Consider the following 26,250-nt stretch of genomic DNA (forward strand, 5'->3'; position numbering starts at 1 on the left):
GGATATAAATACAAAATCAAATAGAGGTAATGCAGGAGTAGGTTTAATAATGAATAAAAAAATAGGAGTGTGGGTAAGCTACTACAAACGGCATAGTGAACGCATTATTGTGACCAAGATAGACACGAAGCCCACGCCTACTACAGTAGTACAAGTTTATATGCCAACTAGCTCTGCAGATGATGAAGAAATTGATGAATTGTATGATGAGATAAAAGAAATTAATCAGGTAGTGAAGGGACACAAAAATTTAATAGTCATGGGTGACTGGAATTTGACAGTAGGAAAAGGAAGAGAAGGAAACGTAGTAGGTGAATATCGATTGGGGCTAAGAAATGTAAGAGGAAGCCACCTGGTAGAATTTTGCACAGAGCATAACTTAATCATAGTTAACACTTAGTTCAAGAGTGATGAAAGAAGGTTGTATACATGGAAGAACCCTGGAGATACTAGAAGGTTTCAGATAGATTATAGAATGGTAAGACAGAGATTTAGGAACCAGATTTTAAATTGTAAGACATTTCCAGGGGCAGATGTGGACTCTGACCACAGTCTATTGGTTATGAACTGTAGATTAAAACTGAAGAAATCTGCAAAAAGATGGGAATTTAAGGAGATGGGACCTGGATAAACTGAAGGAACCATAGGTTGTACAGAGTTTCAGGGAGAGCATAAGTGAACAATTGACAGGAATGGGGGAAAGGAATACAGTAGGGGAATGGGTAGCTTTGAGGAATGAAATAGTGAAGGCAGCAGAGGATCAAGTAGGTAAAAAGACGAGAGCTAGTAGAAATCCTTGGGTAACAGAAGAGATGCTGAATTTAATTGATGAAAGGGGAAAATACAAAAATGCAGTAAGTGAAGCAGGCAAAAAAGGAATACAAACCTCTCAAAAACAGACCGACAGGAAGTGCAAAATGGTTAAGCAGGGATGGCTAGAGAACAAATGTAAGGAGGGGTAATATAGATAATGCCTACAGGAAAATTAAAGAGACCTTTGGAGAAAAGAGAACCACTTGTATGAATATCAAGAGCTCAGATGGAAAACCGGTTCCAAGCAAAGAAGGGAAAGCAGAAAGGTGGAAGAAGTACACAAGGTGTTACAAAAAGGTACGGCCAAACTTTCAGGAAACATTCCTCACACACTAATAAAGAAAAGATGTTATGTGGACATGTGTCCGGAAACACTTAATTTCCATTTTAGAGCACATTTTAGTTTCGTCAGTATGTACTGTACTTCCTCGATTCACCGCCAGTTGGCCCAATTGAAGGAAGGTAAAGTTGACTTCGGTGCTTGTGTTGACATGCGACTCATTGCTCTACAGTACTAGCATCAAGCACATCAGTACGTAGCATCAACAGGTTAGTGTTCAGCACAAATGTGGTTTTGCAGTCCGTGCAATGTTTACAAATGCAGAGTTGGCAGATGCCCATTTGATGTATGGATTAGCACGGCACAATAGCCGTGGCGCAGTACGTTTGTATCGAGACAGATTTCCAGAACGAAGGTGTCCCGACAGGAAGACGTTCGAAGCAATTGATGGGCGTCTTAGGGAATGCGGAACATTCCAGCCTATGACTCGCAACTGGGGAATAACTAGAATGACGAGGACACCTGCAATGGACAAGGCAATTCTTCGTGCAGTTGATGATAACCCTAATGTCAGTGTCAGAGAAGTTGCTGCTGTACAAGGTAACGTTGACCACGTCACTGTATGGAGAGTGCTACGGGAGAACCAGTTGTTTCCGTACCATGTACAGCATGTGCAGGCACTATCAGCAGCTGATTGGCCTCCACAGGTACACTTCTGCAAATAGTTCATCCAACAATGTGTCAATCCTCATTTAGTGCAAATGTTCTCTTTACGGATGAGGCTTCATTCCAACGTGATCAAATTGTAAATTTTCACAATCAACATGTGGGGGCTGACGAGAATCCGCACGCAATTGTGCAATCACGCCATCAACACAGATTTTCTGTGAACGTTTGGGCAGGCATTCTTGGTGATGTCTTGATTGGGCCCCATGTTCTTCCACCTACGCTCAATGGAGCACGTTATCATGATTTCATATGAGATACTCTACCTGTGCTGCTAGAAAATGTGCCTTTACAAGTACGACACAACATGTGGTTCATGCACGATGGAGCTCCTGCGCATTTTAATCGAAGTGTTCGTACGCTTCCCAACAACAGATTCGGTGACCGATGGATTGGTAGAGGCGGACCAATTCCATGGCCTCCATGCTCTCCTGACCTCAACCCTCTTGACTTTCATTTATGGGGGCATTTGAAAGCTCTTGTCTACGCAACCCCGGTACCAAATGTAGAGACTCTTCATGCTCGTATTGTGGACGGCTGTGATACAATGTGCCATTCTCCAGTGCTGCATCAGTGCATCGGGGATTCCATGCGACGGAGGGTGGATGCATGTATCCTCGCTAACGGAGGACATTTTGAACATTTCCTGTAACAAAGTGTTTGAAGTCACGCTGGTACGTTCTGTTGCTGTGTGTTTCCATTCCATGATTAATGTGATTTGAAGAGAAGTAATAAAATGAGCTCTAACATGGAAAGTAAGCGTTTCCGGACACATGTCCACGTAACATATTTTCTTTCTTTGAGTGTGAGGAATGTTTCCTGAAAGTTTGGCCGTACCTTTTTGTAACACCCTGTATAGAGGGTCTATACAGGGGCAATGTTCTTGAGGACATTATTATGCAAATTTGCAAGTAGAAACTGTCGCTACCTATATGTATCTGCAGTATCATTTTCCAACCATTTTCATTGCAGCCAATTAAAGAAAAGGAAAAGAAAATCTAGTTCGAAACAGACAAGATACTGATGGATACAAAAGTTGAATATTCACTAGATTTTGTAAAATGAGAGTCCTTAGTTTGGCAAAAGTGATCACATAGTACTAGGGAATGACACTTTACAAATATTAAACAGGGAAATTGGACAAGATCCTGTATTTAAGAAGATGTAACACGGCTCAACGAAAGAGAACTTGCAATATTTAAACCATTTTAAGAATCTTGGCAAAATGCAGTAAAAGACTGTAAAAACTTGAGAAAAATCTATTACCTTAATCCATACTTCCTGAAATTTAGTGTTAAAATACAAATAAATATTTTTCCTTTATCGCAATTTAATTACAATATTTTATGTGCCTTTTTACACACAAAAATACTGACAAGCCCAGAATTGAATATCAGATTTACCGGATAATGAGTACAAACAGTGGCCTTTTTTCAGCGCATAGCTAAATATATGAAACACACATTGAACGCATTATCATAGCCAAGATAAGACACAAACACCACACCCACCACAGTAGAACAGGTTTATATGCAACTAGCTCTGCACATGAGGAAGAGATTCAAGAAAATGTGATGAGATAAAAGAAATTATTCAGTTAGTTAAGGGAGATGAAAATTTAATTGTGATGGGGGATAGGAATTCAACAGGAGGAAAAGGAAGAGAAGGAAAAATACTTGGTGAATGAGGAATGGGGAAAGGAATAAAATAGAAAGCACCCTGGTAGAATTTTGTACAGAGGATATTTCATCTGCACTATATTTAAAATTAGGACTATCATTGACAAATACTTAAACTAACTAAAACTAAGACCAACACACACACACACACACACACACACACACACACACCGCCATGCTCGAGGGAGGACTCGATCTTCCGATGGAAGGGGCCGCGCAATCTGTGACATGGCGCCCCTAGACTGCGTGGCCACTCCGCACGGCTGAACCCAATTTTTGTTCTTGTGCCTGTATATACAATAACATCCAAAATATCCCATTCTGACAGTCACACAGTACAAATGTCTTTATTCTGAACCTACTTCGTTTGGTTGGAATAAACTGCTAATAGTCCTTTTAACAGCAAGAGACTTGCATCTACATAAAGTTTGCGAAGTGGAGGAAATGAATTACGAAATGTCTTACGAACTTTGTCACTGATCGTCCTACTTTTAAATAGACTGTCACCTCTAGAACTCGCAGAGTTACCACTGAAGTGTAGCATTCTCAGAAGCAGACAAAAACAATCTCGGGACATAACTTACTTGAAAACTAGCGTGCTCAAAAGTGTATCTCTGGACCAATAACCACAAAATTTTAACTTCTTACCTTGCACCATTAGATAGCAATAGCAACAAAACAATACATTTCCTCAAATAGAGTGTCTTTCCACTTTGACAGTCAAGAATTCACAGATTCTGTAGTATTTTCTCTGGTGTAAATGAAAAAACAATTTATTTTGTCTGCAATAAGTTGCAACAGTTCTTCAGGCATAAATATCACAAAAAATGAAAGAATGCTTGGGTCAGTATCTAGTTGATATTTGTGTCCTGAACTCAAGTAATTAAAGTAACGGTTTAACAACTGGAAATCGATTTCTTTCCAGACAAACATGTCACTTAAGCACGCTCTTTTCTGAACCATTTCACTGCCACTCTATAATTCCTTGTATTAAGAGGAAGTGCTGACTGTAACTCTTCCTCTCCCCTCTGATGCCAAGGGATGAGGACTACAGTTTCGAGATTCTGTTGAAGACTAATCATTACTAGCAACATCAGATAATTCACACTCACTGTTGCTCCTAGTGAGCATATCCAGGATCTCTTTACCTGTACAATACGGCGATGTGACATTTCTCCCATAGAAAACAAGAAAACTAATGAGAACACGGGAAGCAAATTCGAATTCTGCAAAGAGGGGACACAGCAAACAAACACATACACACTGTCAAACTACACAGTCAGACCACTGAACAGCTACTGGAAGAGCAGGGTGGAATGACAGCTCTGTCTGTCATGCTCAAGTAGCTGTGACTCAGTGCACCTAAACTCGTCCCTAGGGGTGGAAAGGCCAGTGTCACACTATGCGTCAATACGTCCTTAGCACTGCAGAGAAAGCCGAGGCCCGAGCTTAAACAAGTCGAGCGCGCCAGGGGAACGGCGAGGCATGACGAGTTAACACGTCCCTAGCAGTCAAAGGGTTAATACATTCACCTCTAAATGATATTGTACTTTTCACAGTACAACTGTGTTACAGTTCACAATAAATGTTCGAGTATCCCATCATCAACTTTAATGCATACTCTTGGGAGAACATGTTGTGTTGCTTGGCTGAGTGCCTCTGCACATTCCTTAATAAGGGCGGCATCGTCTATGATGTGACCAAGCGTCTCATCTCACGAATTCACATTTTGTTCGTATTCCTCTCTGATTTCATCCAACCCCACAAACAAAAACCTAATGCCATAAGGTCTTGCAATCTTTGTGGCAAATTAATTGTAATTGTACTACCACAAACAAACCAGCAATAAGGTAATGTGCATTCATGTCATATCTCTGACCTTGATCATTCCACCTGGGACACACTGTATTGCGTGCAATAAAAATTTCTATGATCCCACAGCATACCTTAAACGCAAAGTCAAAATGGCAGTGATTGTGGTATTTTCTCTGTTTTAAAGATGGAATAAAACAATACACTGCAAGTATCATCATTACCTGGGCTGTGTTTCAGAACAACTCAATTAGGAAATGAAACTAAATGACTAACAGTAAAATCCATAAATTTATGCCAAACAATATGACATGAAAATAAATATAATAAACATGAAAGTAAAACTTACATTTGTTGTTCGAATGCTGTTCTGAGCTGGAGTATCAGTCAGGCAATTGTAAGGATCTGGATTTTCTTCAAGGTTCCTGAAAAAGATGTATAACAATTGGCACATAGACTGATTCTTATACAATGTCAGAAAATCTCAAACTTAAATTGAAAAACACAAAATTATGACCGTGCTTCAAGCTGCCAATTATGTTGCTAATTGGTTTCTGATTTACAAGGCCACCTGGAAAGAACAGATTTACGTCATCAAAGATGGTGGTATAGATAGATTTTTAAAACAGATACAGTACAACAGAAATATTTGTCCGGTTTCCAAACACAGAACATCACAATAGCAACAAATACCCCACTAAAGCACCAGATCAAATACAGAGGATGGGCACATGCGATAAACAGCTACATTGCAAGTTAAAATTTGTTCTGAAATTAAATTAAAAATTAGAAAACACAGCTGAATATCTAGTACTCGATTCTTTCGAAGATTCTGCTGTCAGGGGGAGGAGGGGCAAAAGTGGAGAGAGGGAGGGCAACAGGGAAGAGTGTGGTGGGAGGGAGGGAGGGAGGGAGGGAGGGAGGGAGGGAGGGAGGGGGAGGGGGAGGGGGGGGAGAGGGAGAGGGAGAGGGAGAGAGAGAGAGAGAGAGAGAGAGAGAGAATAAGTAAGGAAAATGATCCAGAAATAATAATTCATAAATGATCAAGATCAATTTTTTCATCACAGCTAGTAATGGTATGATTGTAATTGATGGGTGAGAAATGATATTTAATATTAAAAGAAATCACAGTGTCCATGAAACCAACAGCTAAACAAACACTATCAGTAGAGTTGTGGGAGGGTGGGAGTGCCAAACTGCGGACTGTTCCTCGTTTCCAGCATATGGAACAGTGTCTCAAATACTGGAGTGGCCCAAAGACTTTTTAAGTACGAGAAGCCAATAAGCTGGCTTGAACAGTCAAGTGTTGATCAGAGACAAAGGTATCATCAGGAGTGACCCAAGGAAGTAAGATAGGACCACTTTCTATCTCTACATAAATAAATGATATAACAGGTAGGATGAGCAGCTATGTGCAACTGCTGGTGATGCAATAGTGTGCGGGAAAGTATCATTCTTTGAGTGACTGTAGGAGGACACAGGACGAGTTCGGCAGAATTTCTATTTGGTGTGATGAATGGCAGTTTGTTCTAAATAAAGGTTGAGTACAGTATAACCTTAGTGGAGACAGTCAAGGCCAGGGCGACAATGGGTGACAGTATTTAAGTAACTCTTCAGGCTTTCCCGGAGATCTAATGACATCCTGGGTTGTCGGGTGTACAACGTTGATATCCGGCAGAACACCCGACAACCCAAGATGTCAGTATTTAAGTAAATGGGAGCCATTTTTCTCTCTGTCGAGAAAGTGATAATACACCTGTTGTGGCTCAAAATTTGGTTAATGGGAAAATAAACATTTTTTAAAAACATAATAATGCTACTGGATGTAGTGTCCACACAAATCAACTATTTAAATGGTCTTCCCACAAATCACAAATTAGACTTTCAGAAACCTATTATTTTCCTCCATATCAATCTTGCATACTGACTGCAACGGTAACAGAGATATTTGGATTTATATGGAGGCTTACCTAGAAGCATTATTCCCGAACATGATTCATTAATGCAACAAGACAGCAATGAGGACAATGTTGCTTTTCAGGTTTTGAACTAAATATTAGTCACACATTTAATAAGATTAACCATTTCTTAATACTGACAAACAATGGTGTCCATGTGAAATATGGAAAATTGAAATTCCACTTTCACTGCTTGTTCCCGTTGCACATTCAATCTCTCATCAACAATACATGTTGCTGAACACTTTACCACTTGTTCTACAGCCCCCACTACCTCTCTACATTTCTTTCACAACAGTGATTAAAAGCAGCAATTAGCATATTTCTTTTAACAATAATATTTACTGCTGTTAAATTCTCACTTAAAATCTTTATTGGCTAAAATGGTTTTGATTGATAAGTCATTTTTAATAGCCTATGGATAACTCTCTTGCCTGAAGACTGGATTAAAATTTGCAGGGAGTTCCCATGTGCGTGGGGCTTCTAGACACATGACTTCCTGCAAATTTTGATGCCTTCTTAAGCCAAAAGCTACCCATCAGCTATTCAAAATGAATCATAAATCGAAACTGGTTTAGCCAATTCCAATTTTTCTTCATGTATACCGAGATCTTCGAAAATTTAGATCGATGTTAAACTAATATAAGAGCTCACACCTGGCCTTTTATTTATGTTTTACTTATGTGATAAAATATGCTGCTCTCTCTCTCTCTCTCGTGTGCGCCCACACAAATACAAACACAAGCGCGCATACGTACACCCAAAACAAGAGGTGCGAGGAATGGAAAAACAAGAAGTTTCATTTAAACAATTTGTACCATAAAATGGGGTGAAAACTGAAGAACTTTAAAACAATAGAAACTACACAGCATCATAATAAAATTTGGAAACCAGTGCGTCCATCAGCAGTATTGCCCTTGAGGAACATATTCATGATCACTTTGCGTTTCAATAGTGGCTACCCTGGCTTCTAGAGCACTGTAAATATGTGGGCGGGGATTCCCATGTTCCGAAAACTTGGTATACAGTGGTGTGTGGTCCGGAGTTGTGTATCATCAAAATCAGTGCTTCTACCGAGAATTGTGTTCCGAATTCAGGTCCTCCTTAGTTTTTGGTGAGTATTAAATATATTTCTTGATTTCATTTTATTTTGCTCGAACGAACACACTTTTTTTTAAAAAAATGGGGTGAATAGGATCAGTATAAAATAACACTATTATCGGGCTTACATTTGGTTATGGGATATTACCTGCCTGTGTTTTGAATGTTTCGTTTTATTTAATTTCCAGGCTGATTAAAATGCCCATAAATTACAGTCCTGATCCTCGTGAGAAATCCTACACAAAGAGAAGCAAGGATGAATTAGCCCAAGCCATTGCTGCTGTTAAAGGAGAGAGCAGCATTAGGCAAGCTGCCAGAAATTTCAGCATTCCATACACAGTTCTCCACCGACATTTGAGGAATAAGAATGTGCGCCCCCAAGGGGGACAAACTGCACTCTTCGCAGATGAAGAGGCGTTGATTGCGGACAGGCTCGCTATTTGTGCCGAGTGGGGCTATCCCTTTGGTGTGTTGACTCTGTGATTGTTTGTCAAAGGATTCTTGGACCGGAGAGGTAAAGTTGTTAGAAAATTCAAAAATAATTTTCCTGGTCACAAATTCACTGTTAGCGTTTTGAAGAAGCAAAAAGAAAAATTAAGTCTAAGACTGCACCAGAACATAAAAAGAGCATGTGCTTCTGTGTCGAGAGCTGTCCTGCGGGAATATTTTGATCATTTAGAGAAGGAAATTAAAGATGTTTCCCCAAGTAATATTGTGAATTTCGATGAAACGAACTTAGCAGATGATATGGGACATGCGAAAGTGATTACGAAAAGAGGATTAAAATATCCTGAGAGAGTCATGAATACCTCCAAAGCACCAACGTCAATTATGTTTGCTGCTGCAACAAATGAAAAACTGCTGCCTTTGTATGTTGTTAATCACTCAAAGCACTTGTATGCTTCATGGATGGATGGTGCTCCCGAAGACACCAGATTTAATAGAAGTGAAAGTGGGTGGTTTGAGGCTCAATGTTTTGATGACTGATTACCACAATCGTTTTGCCTTATTATAGGAAGTTAGAAGGCCCACAAATTTTAATCGGTGACAACCTTTCCACTCATCTTTCAGTAGCTTCAGTCAAGGCTTGTGAAGAGAATGGTGTAAGAATTATTTTTCTTCCTAAAAACTCTACGCATCTCACTCAGCCTCTTGACGTGGCATTTTTCATACACTGGAGACCAGCTGCGAAGCATTCTCCAAAAATGGAAGTTGGGTTCTGGTCATAAGGAGACCACCACTCCAAAGGATATGTTTCCCCGATTACTACACCAGCTAGTAAGGGCTCTGGAAGTAAATGCCAAAAGAAACATCCAGGCTGGTTTCGAGAAATGTGGGATTCTGCCATTCAATCCCGAGAGAGTAATTAGCAGAGTTCCTGGTGTTGAAGATGATGGTGAAGGACCCGCAAATCCCCAGGATGTTGATGGAGCCCTCATAGAACTGCTCCAAGAATTTCGAGGGAGCGAACAAAGGCCTGTGAGACAACGGCAAACCAGGGTTCCGGTGCAGGCTGGGAAAAGTGTGTCTGTACATGATTTCCCTGATGATGAAAAGAGGACCGCCTCAGACAAAAGTGATGATGTTTCTGGAGATAATGGCTCACCAACTCTCTCCACCAATGAATGTGAGAACCTAGGCGAGGGCACAAGCACAATCAGTGGATATGAAGTCTTTTCACCTTATGAACTTCAGCCTGGTGACTTTGTCATTGTTAGATTTGACAAAAAAAAAAGGGGACACAGGAGGTTCATAGGCACAATTATCACTGTAACTGAGTCAGCAATGGCTGTTAAGTGCCTTTGAAAAAGGGTTGGGAAAAAGAACACCGTCTTTGTTTTCTCAGACATGGACAATATATGTGAGGTGAACCCAATACAAGTAGAGAGAAAGATAAAAGTCACTAATATTCAAAGGGGTCAAACCACCTTTTTTGTGGATCCCATGTTTTTAGAATAAAGTGTAGTGTTATTTTAAGTTTTCTGCGTAAAATGTATTTCTTTTTTTCAATAAAATAATTATATTCGTATGTATACGTCTTTTTTTCTATTTCACAATCATCTTTTACTTTTTAAAAAAATACGCCAGTGATCCTAATCACAAAACAAGTGGCTTAATGGAATAATTTGGGAAAATACTATGACATCCTATTCACCCCAACCTTCAGAACAGTAGGATCAAAGCATTTAAAAAATTATTAAAATTCATCATAAACAATAAAGAGAAAGCCATATATTGGATTCAAAACTACAGATGAAGACACACAAAATGGCTTTTGTTTCATTGCTTTACATCAATTGGTTGAGGAGATTCACATCTTTGAACGTGAAAAGTGATCCTATTCAGCCCGTTTTATGATATTTATATTAATTTAACAATTAAAAAAAATTGTAAATTTCTTACAGTGCCCTTGCCAAAACATTCTCTAGCGCATTCGGTACAAGCAGTGAATCAACTTCTCCACCAATTAGCTGCAAATTGCGTTCTTCCAACATGATAATTCCTCTGCGACAATCCACTGGTCCAATAATGAGTATCTGTGGAATAAAAATTGATTTACCAAACTTTTTGCCAATTACAATTGGTTTCTTACTACGGCATTACAACTACTGTAGCACAAACCTTGAATCCTGGAACAATCTGTTGGTCAAGGGCTCTTACAGGCTTGTATTCAATAGCTTTTATTTCTTGCACTCCATCACAAAGCATCAACTGCAGCACCCTCTTTGCAGATGGTTCCCATGACTCCTTTTGCTTTTCAGTCGCTTTAACATTTTCAAGTGGCACATTTCGAATTGCCTGGAGCTGTGAGTAAAATGATTTTGCAATGTCGCACATTGATTCAACCTGAAACAAGTAATTTTATCTCCTTACTTGCAAAGATTATCTGAAACACTATTTATGAATCACAGCTGCAGAACTGGGCAATAACTAACAAAAACTAAAATTAGAAGGGACAGGAAGGCCGGTCAATACTACCCTCATACGATGAAACTTCCAGAATTCCCAACAGAAATACATAACTACGAAAGAAAGTATAAAATAATAGTCCAACTTTTTCAAACTTGATGATCCTTCATCGGTGATGGAAAAGGAGGGTGTGTGTGTGTGTGTGTGTGTGTGTGTGTGTGTGTGGGGGGGGGGGGGGGGGGTGTCACTCAGACCCTAGACTGAAATGAAACTCATTTCTGTGAGGACTAGAGGCGCAAAGATAAAGGAAAAGGTGTCAAGAGACAACAGAAGGACAAAAGCAGTACATTACTAATAACTGTCAGCTCCAGTTATCCAGAAATATACAACAGAAAAAGCGAGAAGGAAATACTGATTGAAGAGGAAAAGAGAAAATGTAAACTGGAAAGAATAATTCAGTAAAGAAACAGAAAGGGAGTAAGAAGAGAAAAGTGAGATAAGAGGATGTTGTAAGTGACAGGGGCAAACAGAAGTGGATGGGGAAGAAAAATGAGTAAATAACAAAATAAGAAATGATTCTAGGAAAATGATATAAGAAGAGGATTGGAAGGGGGAGAATTATGCTAATGGGAGATGTGTCCATGTTGGTGACAAGATGAGGAAGATATGTTGGGAGAGGTAGTTCCCATCTCTGGAGTTTGAGATGAACTCATGATGAGTGGCAGAATCTAAATGGCCGCTCGGCAACAAGTATCAGATGTTGTGAAGGCAGACAGTTCTGTAAATTTCCATGATGAATTTTCACTCTGCAGTGAAATGTGCCCTGATATGAAACTTCCTGGCAGATTAAAACAGTGACTGGATCGAGATTCAAACTTGGGACTTGCCTTTCGCAGACAACTGCTACCATCTCTGACCTCAAACTCTAACTGCCACTTTTCACTTCATCTTTGCCTATTTTCTTCCTCACAAAGGGTGAGGTCATCTTAATCTAGAATCTGACTAACTGCTCAGACTGCACTTTCCAAACATTCCAAAATTAGGAATATTATTTCCTTTATTTTATCTTGTAATTTCAGTGTTTTGGTTGGGAGTACTAGGAATTGTGGATCCTGAAGATACATACTGACAGGTTTTACTGTCTATTTCAATTTCAACAACATTATTAATTGAAATGGCTGTATTATACTAATAATATAACTATCGCCATTACCAACACAATCACCACCAAAGCTGGTAGGTGATACTGGCAACTCCTGCCCTTTCACTACACATAACCAATCTCCATAGATGGGCAAAGTAGCTACAAATCAGTACACACACATATATAAGGCTGAAAACGTGCTAAGCTTTCAGATTATGTCATTCAGAGCTAACTATATTCTATGTTATGGTGGACCGAGACACACCAATAAGAGAGATAAATGAACCAATAAGAGAGATAAATGAACTTTACTTAAACTGAATACAACAAACCAGTCATTCGGACTTGAGTACACACTATTTGGTTCCAATCCACCAATAGTAAATGATGCTGCACTAGGACACTTCTTACAATGATGACATCAGTGCAGCTGTATCACTGGAGAGTGGTAGGGCTCAGGGACGGTCCAAAAGATACCGTATTTACTCGAATCTAAGCCGCACTCGAATCTAAGCAGCACCTGAAAAATGAGACTCGAAATCAAGGAAAAAAAAAATTCCCGAATCTAAGCCGCACCTGAAATTTGAGACTTGAAATTCAAGGGGAGAGAAAAGTTTTAGGCCGCACCTTCAAATCGAAACAAAGTTGGTCCATTGTAATATGAGACACAATTTAGGTCGGATGAAAGACGATACAGCTACAATAGTTTGGTTCGAGTCGTATGCTTAGCAGTTAAGCTTTACCAGGTAGCCATTGCTATGCGTCAGGTGCTCCGTCCGTATTTATACGGGTACCCTTCCTTTACAGCCTGTCGCCGCCCGCGGCATGGCTTGCTTTTGTGCGCGCTACCGCCGCTTACGATTAAAAAAAGAGAGGAATTGTCTCATTAGCGAAACAATGGCAAGCGACTGCTACTTGTTGTTACTTACACTGCTGCTTTCTTTGATAATGATCAACAAGAACCAAATAATAGACTGCGTATGACAGAACATGTTCTGAAAGAGAGTTAGGCGAAAATTTTTCTCCGTTTGAAAATCTTTGCGGCCGCTTCTTTAGTACACAGAAATTAGTCATTTTAGATTTAAAAATCTAGTCAGTTGCCGTGCTTCATTTCTGACTGTATTACTATTAGGCATAAAAATAATACGAATATAAACAGGACACGATACGTATTTTCTTCCGCGTTTGCTGTTGTCTCACTCTAGTTTCGTAGTTTATTAGGCAGACAGGATTTAAATGAGATAGCAACAAACACGAAAGAATACATGGAAAAATGTTTATATTCGTATTATTCTTATGGTGAAGAGAATACTGCATGTGATTCACATTTCATCAGGTTCCTATTAGCAACAGTCTTGCCAGTCGAATTTTCGTAGTACATTGAAATTCTGCTACTTTCGAAGATGAACAATACGGAATTTGTATTTACTTCGTTGGATAATGTATGAAAATGCAGTGGTCGAAACTCGGGGCGGAGAAAGAAAAGCTCGTCTTCCACCTTTTCTTTTATTTATTTACTGACGCAGAGGTTTTGGCGCCAGTATTTATCTCGTTGCCTATAAAGCATGCCTGTGTAGCGCTACTTAATATTCGACGGCAGAAGTTAGTTGTGGCGGCACCTACCAACATTTTTCAGAACTTCCGCTTGCTTTGCACTCGATTCTAAGCCGCAGGCGGTTTTTTGGATTACAAAAACCGGAAAAAAAGTGCGGCTTAGATTCGAGTAAATACGGTAGGTCCAACTGAGGTAGGCTCACAGCTGGTTGGAGATAGATGTGGCTGGTGTGGAGATACAGCAATGCTGAAAACAATGGCTGCCTGAGAAACATGGGTGCCTACATGCCGGCGATGGGGCGCAGATGTGGCCGAGAGGAAGGGGCTGTCACAATCAGAGACATAGGTATGGTTGTCTGGAGGCAGGAGGCCACCGGGAGACTGATGGTGACAAGACCAGGTGAGACTCAGGGGTCTGCATCGAAACATAAAGAGAAGAGCCTCAGCGTATGCTTGAGGAAAAGAACAGAGAAAGGGAGTGACGGCTTGATCACGGGTGATACATCAGCAGGAGATAGTGCAGTAACGGAAGAAGGGAACTTACACAAGAAAGGAGGAGGTGACAATGATGTCGAAAGGGCCGGCAACAGGGAGTATGGCAGCGGTGGAGGCCAGACATTTGTTGGAACGCAGTGGTGATGTTGGGAGGCAGCAGAGGACAAAGCGCACCAGAGGCATCGAGGGCAGTAGAGGAGAAGTCAGCTCCGGAAGCACTTGACCCACCATCACGGCAGTGACAGAGGCGGCTGTGAAGGAACTGGCAATGGGTTGATGGGATGTCACTGGATGCTGACAGGCTCATCCAGAAGAAGATGGGCTGGTTAGATGTCGGTTGGAAAGTGATGGGCTTGGCCACAGTAATACTGGAGCTTTCGGACATTCGCTGGGAAGTGATGGGCTCAAACATGTGACTGTCAGCCAGGAAGTGACAGGATTGGCAGAGAGTGACAACAAAGGCATTGTTCACAGTAAAGAGTGTCATGTAGGTTAGCTTCTGTAGAAGTTCATTGTTCCAATGCATTTGCTGCAGCAGCAGCAATTGTGCCAATACAGCTGAGGGCTATAAGCCATTCTGAATGAGACACATGTGTGGCAAGAGAGGGGAGAAAAGAAAAGGCAATCATCCAACATACGCACAGACAAGCGCAACTACACTGGCAGAGCAGACAAAAGTGACTATCACTAACTGAAGGGATGAAATCCACTACTCACTGCCAAGTTTTGTGCATGGCTGATGAGGAGAGTGCACAAGACATCCGAATGGATAACTCGACACACACACACACACACACACACACACACGGATAATGCAGCTCATCGTCAAATTTTTTATCATGGCCTAGGAAGCCACACAAAATATTCTGCTCAAGGTAGCAAGACATAAATGAACTACATTTACACTCAGAATGAATACATCAGAACAGTCATTCAGATTTGAACAAATTCTACTTAGTTTCAATCCCCTCAATTCACTAGGAGATTCCTCATGAGGGTGGTGTCAGTGCAGCCATGTTGGTGGAGAGCGGTAGCACTCGAGGACAGTGCAGGAGAGTGGTCCCAGCAAGGCAGAAGCTTGTAGGCAGTCAGATGCAGATGTTGCTGCTGCTGAGAGATGGTTCCCTCCTACGGATTGATGACACAACCAGCAGAGAAAGCAGTGATGGTGAGTTGCACACAAATGGGCCAAGGGTGCGGCCAATGTCAGGCTCAGCACGGCGAACTCAAACGAAAGTGAAGGCATCAACGGCTGGTATGGAGAACTCGAACGAGGTGCAGAGGAAAGACTCGAGCTGTGGCTTTAAGCGGAGATGTCGGAGGTCGGTGTGGATAATTCGGACTGGACACAGAGTAATTCCAAGCAAACAGCAGTAGCGGGCAAAGGGAGCTCCAACAGGAGGACTGCCAATTGCAGATGGTGCTATGGCCTATAGTGACTCCTGATGTTGAAATTGGCTCTGTTTGGGCAGGCAGTATCCTTTACAGCTGCCTGGCAGAAGAATACTTCTGTGAAGTCAGTGGAAGAATAATCTGCACCCACGATGGTAGTGTGCTAATTGTAGCGCCTCTAGCAACGGCGGCATGCAGTACTCATCTGTGTTGCACACTGGTGGATCCCAGGGGGATACTACACTTACAAAGGGGGATACTAAACAAAAACAAAGACAGACAGACAGACAGACACACACACACACACACACACACACACACACACACACACACACACACACACCTGACTGCTCAAGCATGCTGTAGTGCCAGTACAGTGTAGTAGCCATGCAGATACATGTGTGGTTTATCTGCCTACAAATCACTCAAAAATAATATTCTATTTATTTTATTTTTGCTCATGAACTGTTATTTCAAATGCATTGGCAATAGCAAAATGTATAGCTTGTTAGGCGTACAAGCACAGTTATTCTGGTCACTGACTGCTTAATATGAACTAACTTCAGTGTGTTAGCTATTTTTTCTTCTATCTCTAACAGTGTTCTTCCAAACATGTCACTTAATTTTCTGCCTGATATTTTCTTCACTGCATCAAAAAGTGGACTACGCCTGTCAGTATAGACTAACAATTTTGCATCCACACTTCAACAGCTGACCTGCTACCCATGGGAAAATAAGTTCTTGCTCTTGCCACATATACTTGCCAAAGGTACTAACCAATCTAAATAATAACTCCTAATAGCTGTAATTATTATGCAAATGAAGTAAATACTGCTATACCAATACAAATACCTGCTCTTATAATCTAAGACCCTGTACATGTATATTTAATACTATTTGTTCTCTGAAGCATTTATGCAGGGGTGCACTATATTCAATTCATAATTACAGTACAGCACACCATAATATGAGCACTAATTCGTCTGGCACCACTCCTCCACAGCCTTGTGTATCATACACTACTACTCCACCCCTAACCTCCCTCTTTCTCTCCTACCCACTAACCAACCTTTCCAGCAACCCCCTGCTTCATTTTTCACTCTACCCAATAGAATCTGTCAGCCCAGAAAGCAGCAGAGCCTATACAACATCGATTGTCGAGACAATGTAACTATGCAACTATATGTATTTTTATTCTAGAGTTAGTTCTGAAGTAGAAAATTGTCCGAAAGCTTAGCAATATGTTCAGTTTTGTTTGTTTACCTGCTCAATGCCTTAAATATATCCCAGTTGATACCTTTATTCATCTCATTATTCCACAAGAACTTTCCATTGCCATATTTGAAGAAGTTGTTAATCAATATCCAAAAAGAATAGCTCCCTTGTCCTCTCTACTTCTTTCTCCTTCGCAGAAAATGTTAGGCATTTCTTATCTCATCTTCAGTATTAGTAGTTCCCACAACTTTTTCTTAAAATCAGAGGAAAGCTTCCTACATGTAATGGTATATATCACTGGTTCAGCTTTTATATAAGACTTTACATGCTGTTCCTAATGAACAACATGAACACAAACAGTGTCATGCGAAGCCACAACTCAGCAGTGGCAGCAGAAACACACTTGAAGGAGAACACGCTACTTTGAACTAGATTGTGCAAGTGTGGTTTCTTATGTTAGAACCAATACTTATGCCTACCACAGTAAAGAAATCTAAAGGGAAGCTTAAGGTTTATTTACAAAAATGAATTGTAACACAAGGTACTGGTTCAATGTGACTTAGGGGAATCATGTGGACACAGAATGTACCTGAGAAACACTATTACTGAGCCCCATTAGGATGAACATTTAGGCTCAAGAGACAATGCTGCAAAAACAAACCAAGTGGATACTAGTTCCTGTGGATTTACTATCAGGATTCAAGGCAATGAGAGAAACATAGAACACTTTTAACAGGTTATGCAGAGAAGTTACTCAAATACTTAAAATGTGTTTTAGTGGTCAAACTATTGCTTGTGAACATGAAGACAGACAGAACACTTGTCTGTCTAATCACAATACACACTGTAGCTAGCAATGCAAAATTTCACAGCAGTATGACAAAATAATGGATGTATTTTATCTTTTTCATTGTGCCTGTCTGCAACTCAACACTTCCTCTATTAGTGAATAGAAGTCTATCCTTTCCATACTGTAGTTACGAGGGTGGTTTGAAAAGTTCTTGGAATCACCATGCGAGGTCAGCGCTAGCGCAATGAGTTGTTCATGTGATATTCGTTAGACTGTTGCCGGTAAACACGTGCCATGTTAGTGCTCTTGGAAGAGAGCTGCGGCGGTGGCATGGCTCTGTCGTTGCTCCCATGTAGTGATTTGCGAAGATGGAAAAAATTGAGATTCGAGCAGTGATTAAGTACATTCCAAAGGAAGGTATGAACACAAATGAGATTCATGCCGATTTCCAGAATACAATTGGGGGACTCTGCTCCTTCATATTCAACTGTTGCCAAGTGGACAAATGAATTTAAATTTGGTCAGGAGAGCTTAGATGATGATCCGCGCAGAGGTCGGCCAAAATGCGTCACTACTCCAGAAATCATTGCAAAAGTGCACAAAATGGTCACGGAGGATCACCGATTGAAAGTGCATGGAATTGCTCATGCTTGCCAGATGTTACATGAAAGGGTATATCACATTTTAACTGAAGAATTTGAAATGAAAAAATTATCTGCCAGATGGGTGCCATGACTCTTGACACTGGATCAATGTGTGTTCGCACACATGCCATCACCATGGCAAAATTACACAAAATAAGGTATGAATAGTTGCCACACTTGCCTTATTCACCTGATATGGCTCCATCAGACTTCCATCTCTCCCCAAAATGGAAAATTTTTCTTGGTGGACGAAGATTCACTTTAACCGAAGAATTGATAGCCAGAGTTTAGAACTATTTTGCAGGCCTGGAAGAAACTCGTTTTCAAGATGGGATCAGGGCACTGGAACATCGATGGACCAAGTGCATTAATCTACAAGGAGACTACATTGAAAACTAAAAAAAAGTTTCAGTGATGTAAGTACTTTTTTTCTACTCCGTTCCGAGAACTTTTCAAACCACCCTCATATTCCATCTTGGACTTTATGTTTTTAGTGTCTGCCACATTATTTTCCTAGCCCTCATCAAAACTTCAATTCTGTTCCTTACAATCTGTCTTCTTTCTTGCTAAGGTCCTACATTTGCGTGATGTTTGCCACATCCCACACAAAAACCAACGGAAAAGTTCTTAATTCTTTCTGTTAGTCTTATATTCTTCTGAGCTCTGTACACTACTCCCATGATTATCCGCATGATTGTTATTAAAGATGAGTTTGCTTCAAGCAGATGTTAGAGAAACTGCCTGTACATACCATGCATGGTATTGAAGCAGACACTGTTCCATGTATTTTTGCATGTAGATCCATCCTCCCTATATGGTGTCTGTGGCCATACTGTAATTACATTCAATGTTTTCTGAACACATTAAAATCCTCATATCTCAAAGTCTCTTGGGCAGCAGAGCTGTACCTCTCACATCTTTTTCAAGCCTTCAGTACCTTGGATACATGAGCAACATACTAACATACTGAGTGTCGACCAGTGGGAGAATGGCACAGAATGTTGGTCTTGCATCTCTGTAGATGAAAGGGATAGGAATTGGCCTATAAAATTTTAACTTATAATTTTGAGCAGAATAGCTCTGAGCTGCCGCAAGCTCAGCACTTGTGCCAACCCAACACCTCTGCAATTATTACCTGGGCACTAGGAAAATAATCGGCATTTTGAGACATTTCGATGATGACTGGAGGGCCATATACGTGACCCAACTGCAACAAGACCTGCCTCGTCTTGTACAAAAGCTGGCCATCCAGCCAGGCTGGGCACGTTGATACAGGCACGCTTTGAATTGGCACCTGCCACTTGTTGGATTCTGCCATGAGGCCACTAAAGTTCTTCATGGTGGGTGTTGCTGCCACGTTGGGCGAGGGTCAAAGTGCTGCTCTCCTACTCATTGAGATGCCGGATGCCTGCTAGTGTCCGACACTCGCTTCAGCTGGGCAGAACAGAACTGTCCTGATAGCAGCATAATAAAAATATAAAGTCACAGCACTGCCAACTTATGCTGACCACACAAGGCCTCAGCACTACTGGGACAGTAGCTACCGCCATCCTTACGACACCAATTCTCACTACCATGGGCCACAAGGTCGACACATGACTGCACGTGTGGAACTGGAGTAATAAAGAGTTTACATGTGTCCATTCAGTTTGCTGCACTGCTATGTTTTGGTGACAGCAGTAGGATTGTTAAAGTTTGAAGACCATCAGCAATGCAAGTAAGTAGCAGCATGTGTGTAAAAACTCTCAAGGGGTTTTGTTTACATCTGTCCTGCATTCTTGTCTGTCTCCTCTTTCCCTTCTGTGTAGAATACGTCAGGAATTAAAGCTACTGTACATTGGAAAGGTATAGGCAAGTGTAAGGAGGTCATGTAAATGGTGGACATGTAGGCACAATTTAATGCTGCATGTAAGTTATAAGTTTAGGATCTCTCCAAGGTTCTACACTAGAGGTTTGACATCCACAGAGTACCTGAGCTTTATGCAGAGCTCTCTTCCTCTTTCACAGTTTGTCAGTGGGGTCGCAGAACTCGTGGAGCACAATACACTGGACAGTTCCCTCAGTGTGAGCGGTAAAGTTTAGGGATTAAGTGATAGTTCTCCAGTTCTTATGGGCATTATAACATGACTGTAGTGAATCTACCACAACTTACTTATTTTTATGACTGGTTTACGTTAAGCCCTTCTTCTGAACATCTGTGTGTGTATATGTTACGGGTATGGTGGAATGCATTTAGGAATGCTGAGATTCAAATTACATATGATGTTGCATCTATGGAAGAGACTCACATAGGAGTATAAAGGAGACATTTTGCTGTAGTTGGAAGTAAAAGATTAAGAAGTAGGCTACACAAACTTCTACGTGAGAAGTCCAATTATGGGGAATGTGTAATGTTGTGATGTGTATAGTGGAAATTTGACACGATTAATTTAGTCTGATAGGGAAGCACTGATGTTCCATATCGCAACATATTGATTATTCTGCGAAGTGTCATACCTAGGTTAGGGTATGTGATATGTTTTTAAGGTTAAGTACGAGAGTCAAGGAAGAAAGCATGTGAGGAAGAGTGGGTACATGGATTCTTAATGCAACAGAATGCCTCCTGGATCCCCATACACAACACTGCTGCCACATGAACACATGACTGTCGTGGACTGTTACATGTTTCATGGATTAGCTTTGCCTAGAAGCTCAGTGTAGGACACCACACAAATGTTTGCAGGAGGCAGTGTTTGGCCCATGAAAAGTGAACTGTAGCATGAATGTTGTGGACAACAGCAACAAGTGGAGTCAGGGGTAGGACACATGTCAGATAGACTAGGATCCACGTCACAGAACTTGTGCATACTTCATATAATCGGCCAATGACTAAAACTATACCAAATGGGATAGTGAAGACAATGTAAGTATCAAGAGGGGACCAAAGTGTACAGATATATTGTAGCTAACTTAGGACTTATATGCTGGACAAGTGTTCTGTAACATATGAACTGTGGGACCAATTCCTTGTTGCAGCCAGACTCTAAAGCGCTCATGCATTCGATGGACTGAATTACTCCACTAGCCACAAACCCAGGCCCAATGCCAAAATCTGAACGTTCGCCACCCCACAAGCTCCGCACTTACGCCATGCTAGTAGATCCACAACTACAACCCGGATGCTGGGGCAATCACCAGCATTTCATTACACTTCACTGATGCTTAGCAGGCCATGTAAATGATTTCAACCACAACAAGAACTGACTTTTCATATAAAGGCTGGCCATCCTGACAGGCAGGACATGTCAAAACAGCTGGGACTCAAATCAGTGTCAGCTGTGCGTTAAGATTCCACCATGAGGCCGCCAACATCCCTTTGCCATCTCCTGCTGGGTCCCAGCCACAGCCTGTGGGGTCTGTCAGCCGCCATCTGAGAGACTCTGATCCCGGGTCCGAGCCACAGCCATTGGCGCTGCACGCTGGTCCATTCTGACCGCAGTTATAAGAGCAGAAGCATGCCTCCTGTTGCTGCATGGGGCTGAATGATGGACAACTAGCAAGGCTGCCGAGGTGCTACATTCATGAAAGTGCGGACACCACAAGTGCAGCCATCCTGGCCCAGGTCGCCCACTTCCACTGCTGCCTGCCTCCTGTGGATGTTGCATCAATGCCTCTCCAGCCTATAAGTCAATAAACTGTTTGTCACCACTGGTTGCCTACATATTCTGTAGCAAACCACCACCTCCACCAGAAAACCCCTCACCCACACCCAGCAGCCCACTGCAGATTGCAGACATTTTTTTCCCCCTGGCAGTTCAAGTCCATTTCACCACCTATCAGTACTCTCTAAATGTAAAAAAAGAAGTTGCACTCTGGTTCAAAACATACACTAAACTGTAGATTCTCGGCAAGTAGTTAGTTAACTGGTTAAGTATTTGTCAGGACATATTTCCTCCGATAAGAGAAAGTGCAGCACAACTAATATGCAGGGTGGCGCACGAAATGTGTTACCATTTTGTTTTTGAATATAAACTTTATTGTCAATACAATCTGAAAGGAACATATACTACAATGAAGAGCCGTCCATGGAGATTTGTCCTAAGTCAGCACATGCTCAATATGTCCACCATTTCGTTTCCTAATTTCCTTCAAACGAACACTGAAGTTAGTGATTACCCTATGGCACATGTCTTCCGTAATTTCACTGCAAGCTTGAAGAATAAGTCTTCTGAGCTCCATTAAATCACGTGGACGTTTTGGGAAAATTTTTTCCTTTAGGAACCCCCAAAGAAAAGTGACATGGATTGAGGCCTGGACTATTGGGGGGCCAATTTTGTCCGTCATTGAAGCGACCTGTAAACCTGAGTGAAGTGATCCGCATGTTGAAATGCTCGTGTAAAAACTCCAACACATTGTCTGCAGTATGTAGCCTTGCTCCATCTTGCATGAACCACTGTGTGTTGAAGGGCGAGGCAGTAGCAAGAAGCTGTGGAATGAAGCTATTGCGAAGCATGCTCAAATAACACTCGCTGTTCACAGTTTCTTCAAAGAAAAAGGGTCCAATAAGTCTGTGACTGGAAATTGCTGCCCACGCTGTAATCCTTGGAGCATAATGTTATCGTTCTGAAGCACTTGTGGGTTTTCAGTGGCCCAAAAGCATACAGTTTGTTTGTTAACCACACCATCTAAATGAAAATGCGCCTCGTCTGAAAACCAAACATTGTTGAGAGTTTCTTCCCTATCCTCCACCCACTGAGCAAACAGTAGTCTCTCCTGCTTGTGTTCTTCAGTGAGCTTCTGTGCACAGGTCATCTTGTATGGGTACATATGGAGGTCACTTTTAAGAATGTGTTGAACGGTGCGCCTGGATATTTCCAGTTGCACTGCTGCCTTTCTACACGATTTCCCGGGACTTCTCTGTACATCAACTCGTACTGCTTCGCTTCCAATACTGTTCCTTTCAGTACAAATTTATCGTACAACCTGTGGATGGTCTTCTTGCAAGGGACCCATCGTGTGTATAGACTGTTTTCAAAAACACCTCTGAATCACAACAAGGCTTTTCGTTTCATGAAAAAGTAACACAATTGCCGATCATTGCTGTGTCGTCAGTCTTCCATTGTCAGCCATTGCTGCTTACTAGTCCCCTAGCGGCAGTATCGTGAATTACATGTCATTTCTTAACTCATTTGTTTTTCCAAGCTCTGCTGGTACTGCTGTAGAGATCCCAGTGGGATATCTAATGTGCATCGTAAATTGTGAAAGAAACAATTGGTAACACATTTCGTGCGCCACCCTGTAATTGTAAGGTTGATGACAGCTGTTTTAATCTAATTTTAATAATTAACAGAAGCAGTAAAAGACAGAGACTATAAATAAGAAATTGGTTTCACTAATTGCACAAACAAAACATTATATGAAAATTATGTCTTCACCTTTTCCCAATGCACACTTAGTTTTTCAGGGTTGCAAAGTTTATAGATTTCGTACCCTCTTTACTATCTACAAAATAAAATCTGAACCACAAAAACTCCTCTGTCAACTATTTCCAGTGCCTTAAAATTTGTGGCCAATTATCTTGCATCACCTCATTAATTTGCTTCATACTGTAGAGTCAAGATGTAAGGGCGTCATTATTAATATCTTTACCAACAATCTACGTAGCAGCAAAAGATGGTAGGTTAGCCTTACCTTTCATATTTTCAGATGTTGTGTGTCTTTTCTGCCAGAATGGGGTAGTGTCATGTCACGCCAAAAATGCTTGTTGTAGTCCGCGTGTGAAGTTAGTACAAGTTTTGAATAGGTTGAGTTAACTGTTTAAAGAGTCATAGGAAATGGGCAAATTATGTGAAAGTGGGAAGTATTTAGCAGTTTTGGCGAAGAGTACATTTTGTTGATACCAGAGTGAATACACGGACAAGGAAAAAAATTCCCAGACTTCCCGGTTAAAAAAACATTTTCTCCCGGGTGAAAATACACTCTTTCTGTGTTAAGCAATAGTATACTTTTCCTCGTAACTGTAATGATTATGGTTTTATACACCAGCGTAGAATTTCTCGGCACTTTAGAAAACGAAACTCAGGGAAAAAAACACGTTTTTGATAGATCTCCAACATGTACACTGCATATTTTCATATTACGAAAGTATAAATTCAAATTCCACCAAACACCGCATGTTTTTTTCTGAAGCATTGAAATGGAGATTGTGATGCACTTTTGTAAGCAAGTCATAGTTCATGACACGTGATGTAGTCAGCCAATAGCAACAGCACTGTTAAATAGCGCGAACACATAAATAGCAAAAGTTAATGTTCTAAATTAATATACATAGTGTTGCTACACAAAAAAAAAAAAAAAAAAAAAAAAAAAAAAAAAAAAAAAAAAAAAAGATAAGAAAGGTTTCACATACAATACTGATCTCCGAGATTAATAAGCTACAAGAGAAGCCAAGTTTTCACATGTAATATTGGTCTTTTTTTGCGCGTTACACTGTAAGATACGTCACACAAATGTGCCAGTAAAATTTAAAATAATGACATAAATGTCTGGTCTTCTGGGCTCAAAATTCTTCAAAGTGGCTGGTCTCCAAAGTGTTAAGTTTTAAATGAGAGCCAAACCCTCTGTGATTTAAGAAATTCATTGCACATTCTCTCACGTAACATAATTCATCTTGCATAAAAGGAAATTTACTTTGGAGGTGACACTTTTCAAATCACCATTCGCAATATTTCCCCAAGACCTGTTAGAAATAGGTTCGTTTCAGCAGCTGCCAGAGAGCACCTGATAACAGGCATCACCTCACTTGCGCAAGCTACGATGACGCAGGAAGCCCGTATATTCGTACGGGTAAAACATTAAAAGATCTTACATTATGTCATAAAAGAAACAAGACATTAGAGAATACCGCAAGAGCATCAGAATTTTGGGAACCATACTAAAATGCATAATTCTGCTTAAAGTGCACATTCGTATGTCCAGAACTGGATGTTAATTTTCCTGTAGTATCAGTACTGTATTATCTCCTGTTTGGTTCTTTATTATGGCATAATACCATACATGCTAGAAGCTGAAAACATGCTCTTCGAATGCAGTGAACAGTTGAAACTAGCCAACAGTGTGGAATTAAACACTGTGTTTTAAATAAATTGACTGCCTCAGAGGAAAAATTAATAAAAGTCACATTTCTAGTGAACTGACAAAAATAACTTTGTTCTGCATGGTGATTAATGCTTTACTATCAGAAAGGTGGAAATAAAATAACATCTGAAATCAATAACATATTTTAGCCTTCCGTAATTATGTGAATGAATTTTAATTCACTTGATAGCTCCTGGCCACAGAACTATGTTTTGTTTTCATTTGACCTGAGAGCAATAAACGAAGAGGAAACAGCAAATCCACTAAATGCAAACACGGGTCACTTGGAGGCTACCCACCTCCCCACTACCCACTACAACTCAGACTGCTCTGTGCATCAGCCTCGATCTACGATATTTCCAAACCAGGGACAATACTAGATAGTGCCGCCCCCCCCCCCCCCCCCCTCCAGTGTTTGAGTTAGGACGTCAAAAATTTAAAAAATCGACTGTTCAAAAAATGTTCATTTTGTAGCGCACATCTTTCTGAAGAGTCTGATACATTAAACATATGTGTTCAAGGAAATGTAAGCCATGTTGTTTGATGTTGTTTGGTCTTAAGTGTGCCAAAGTGTAGTGCCACCCCTCTTCACACAGCTTACTCCTAATGCATGTCACTATA

The 26,250-nt window shown here is 40.8% G+C and overlaps 1 protein-coding gene across 1 annotated transcript in view; it reads right to left on the reverse strand.

The window, feature by feature from the left end:
- Positions 1 to 26,250, reverse strand: part of LOC124776942 (recQ-mediated genome instability protein 1-like) — a 130,362-nt gene that overhangs the window by 69,708 nt on the left and 34,404 nt on the right. Inside the window, exons 3-5 of the mRNA XM_047252164.1 lie at positions 10,992 to 11,216; positions 10,773 to 10,906; positions 5,660 to 5,735 (exon numbers count right to left, since the gene is read on the reverse strand). Coding sequence (XP_047108120.1) covers positions 5,660 to 5,735; positions 10,773 to 10,906; positions 10,992 to 11,216 — 435 coding nt within the window. The remainder of the gene's footprint in view (positions 1 to 5,659; positions 5,736 to 10,772; positions 10,907 to 10,991; positions 11,217 to 26,250) is intronic.

This window comes from Schistocerca piceifrons, chromosome 2, assembly GCF_021461385.2.
Source record: "Schistocerca piceifrons isolate TAMUIC-IGC-003096 chromosome 2, iqSchPice1.1, whole genome shotgun sequence".
Classification (NCBI taxonomy): domain Eukaryota; kingdom Metazoa; phylum Arthropoda; class Insecta; order Orthoptera; family Acrididae; genus Schistocerca; species Schistocerca piceifrons.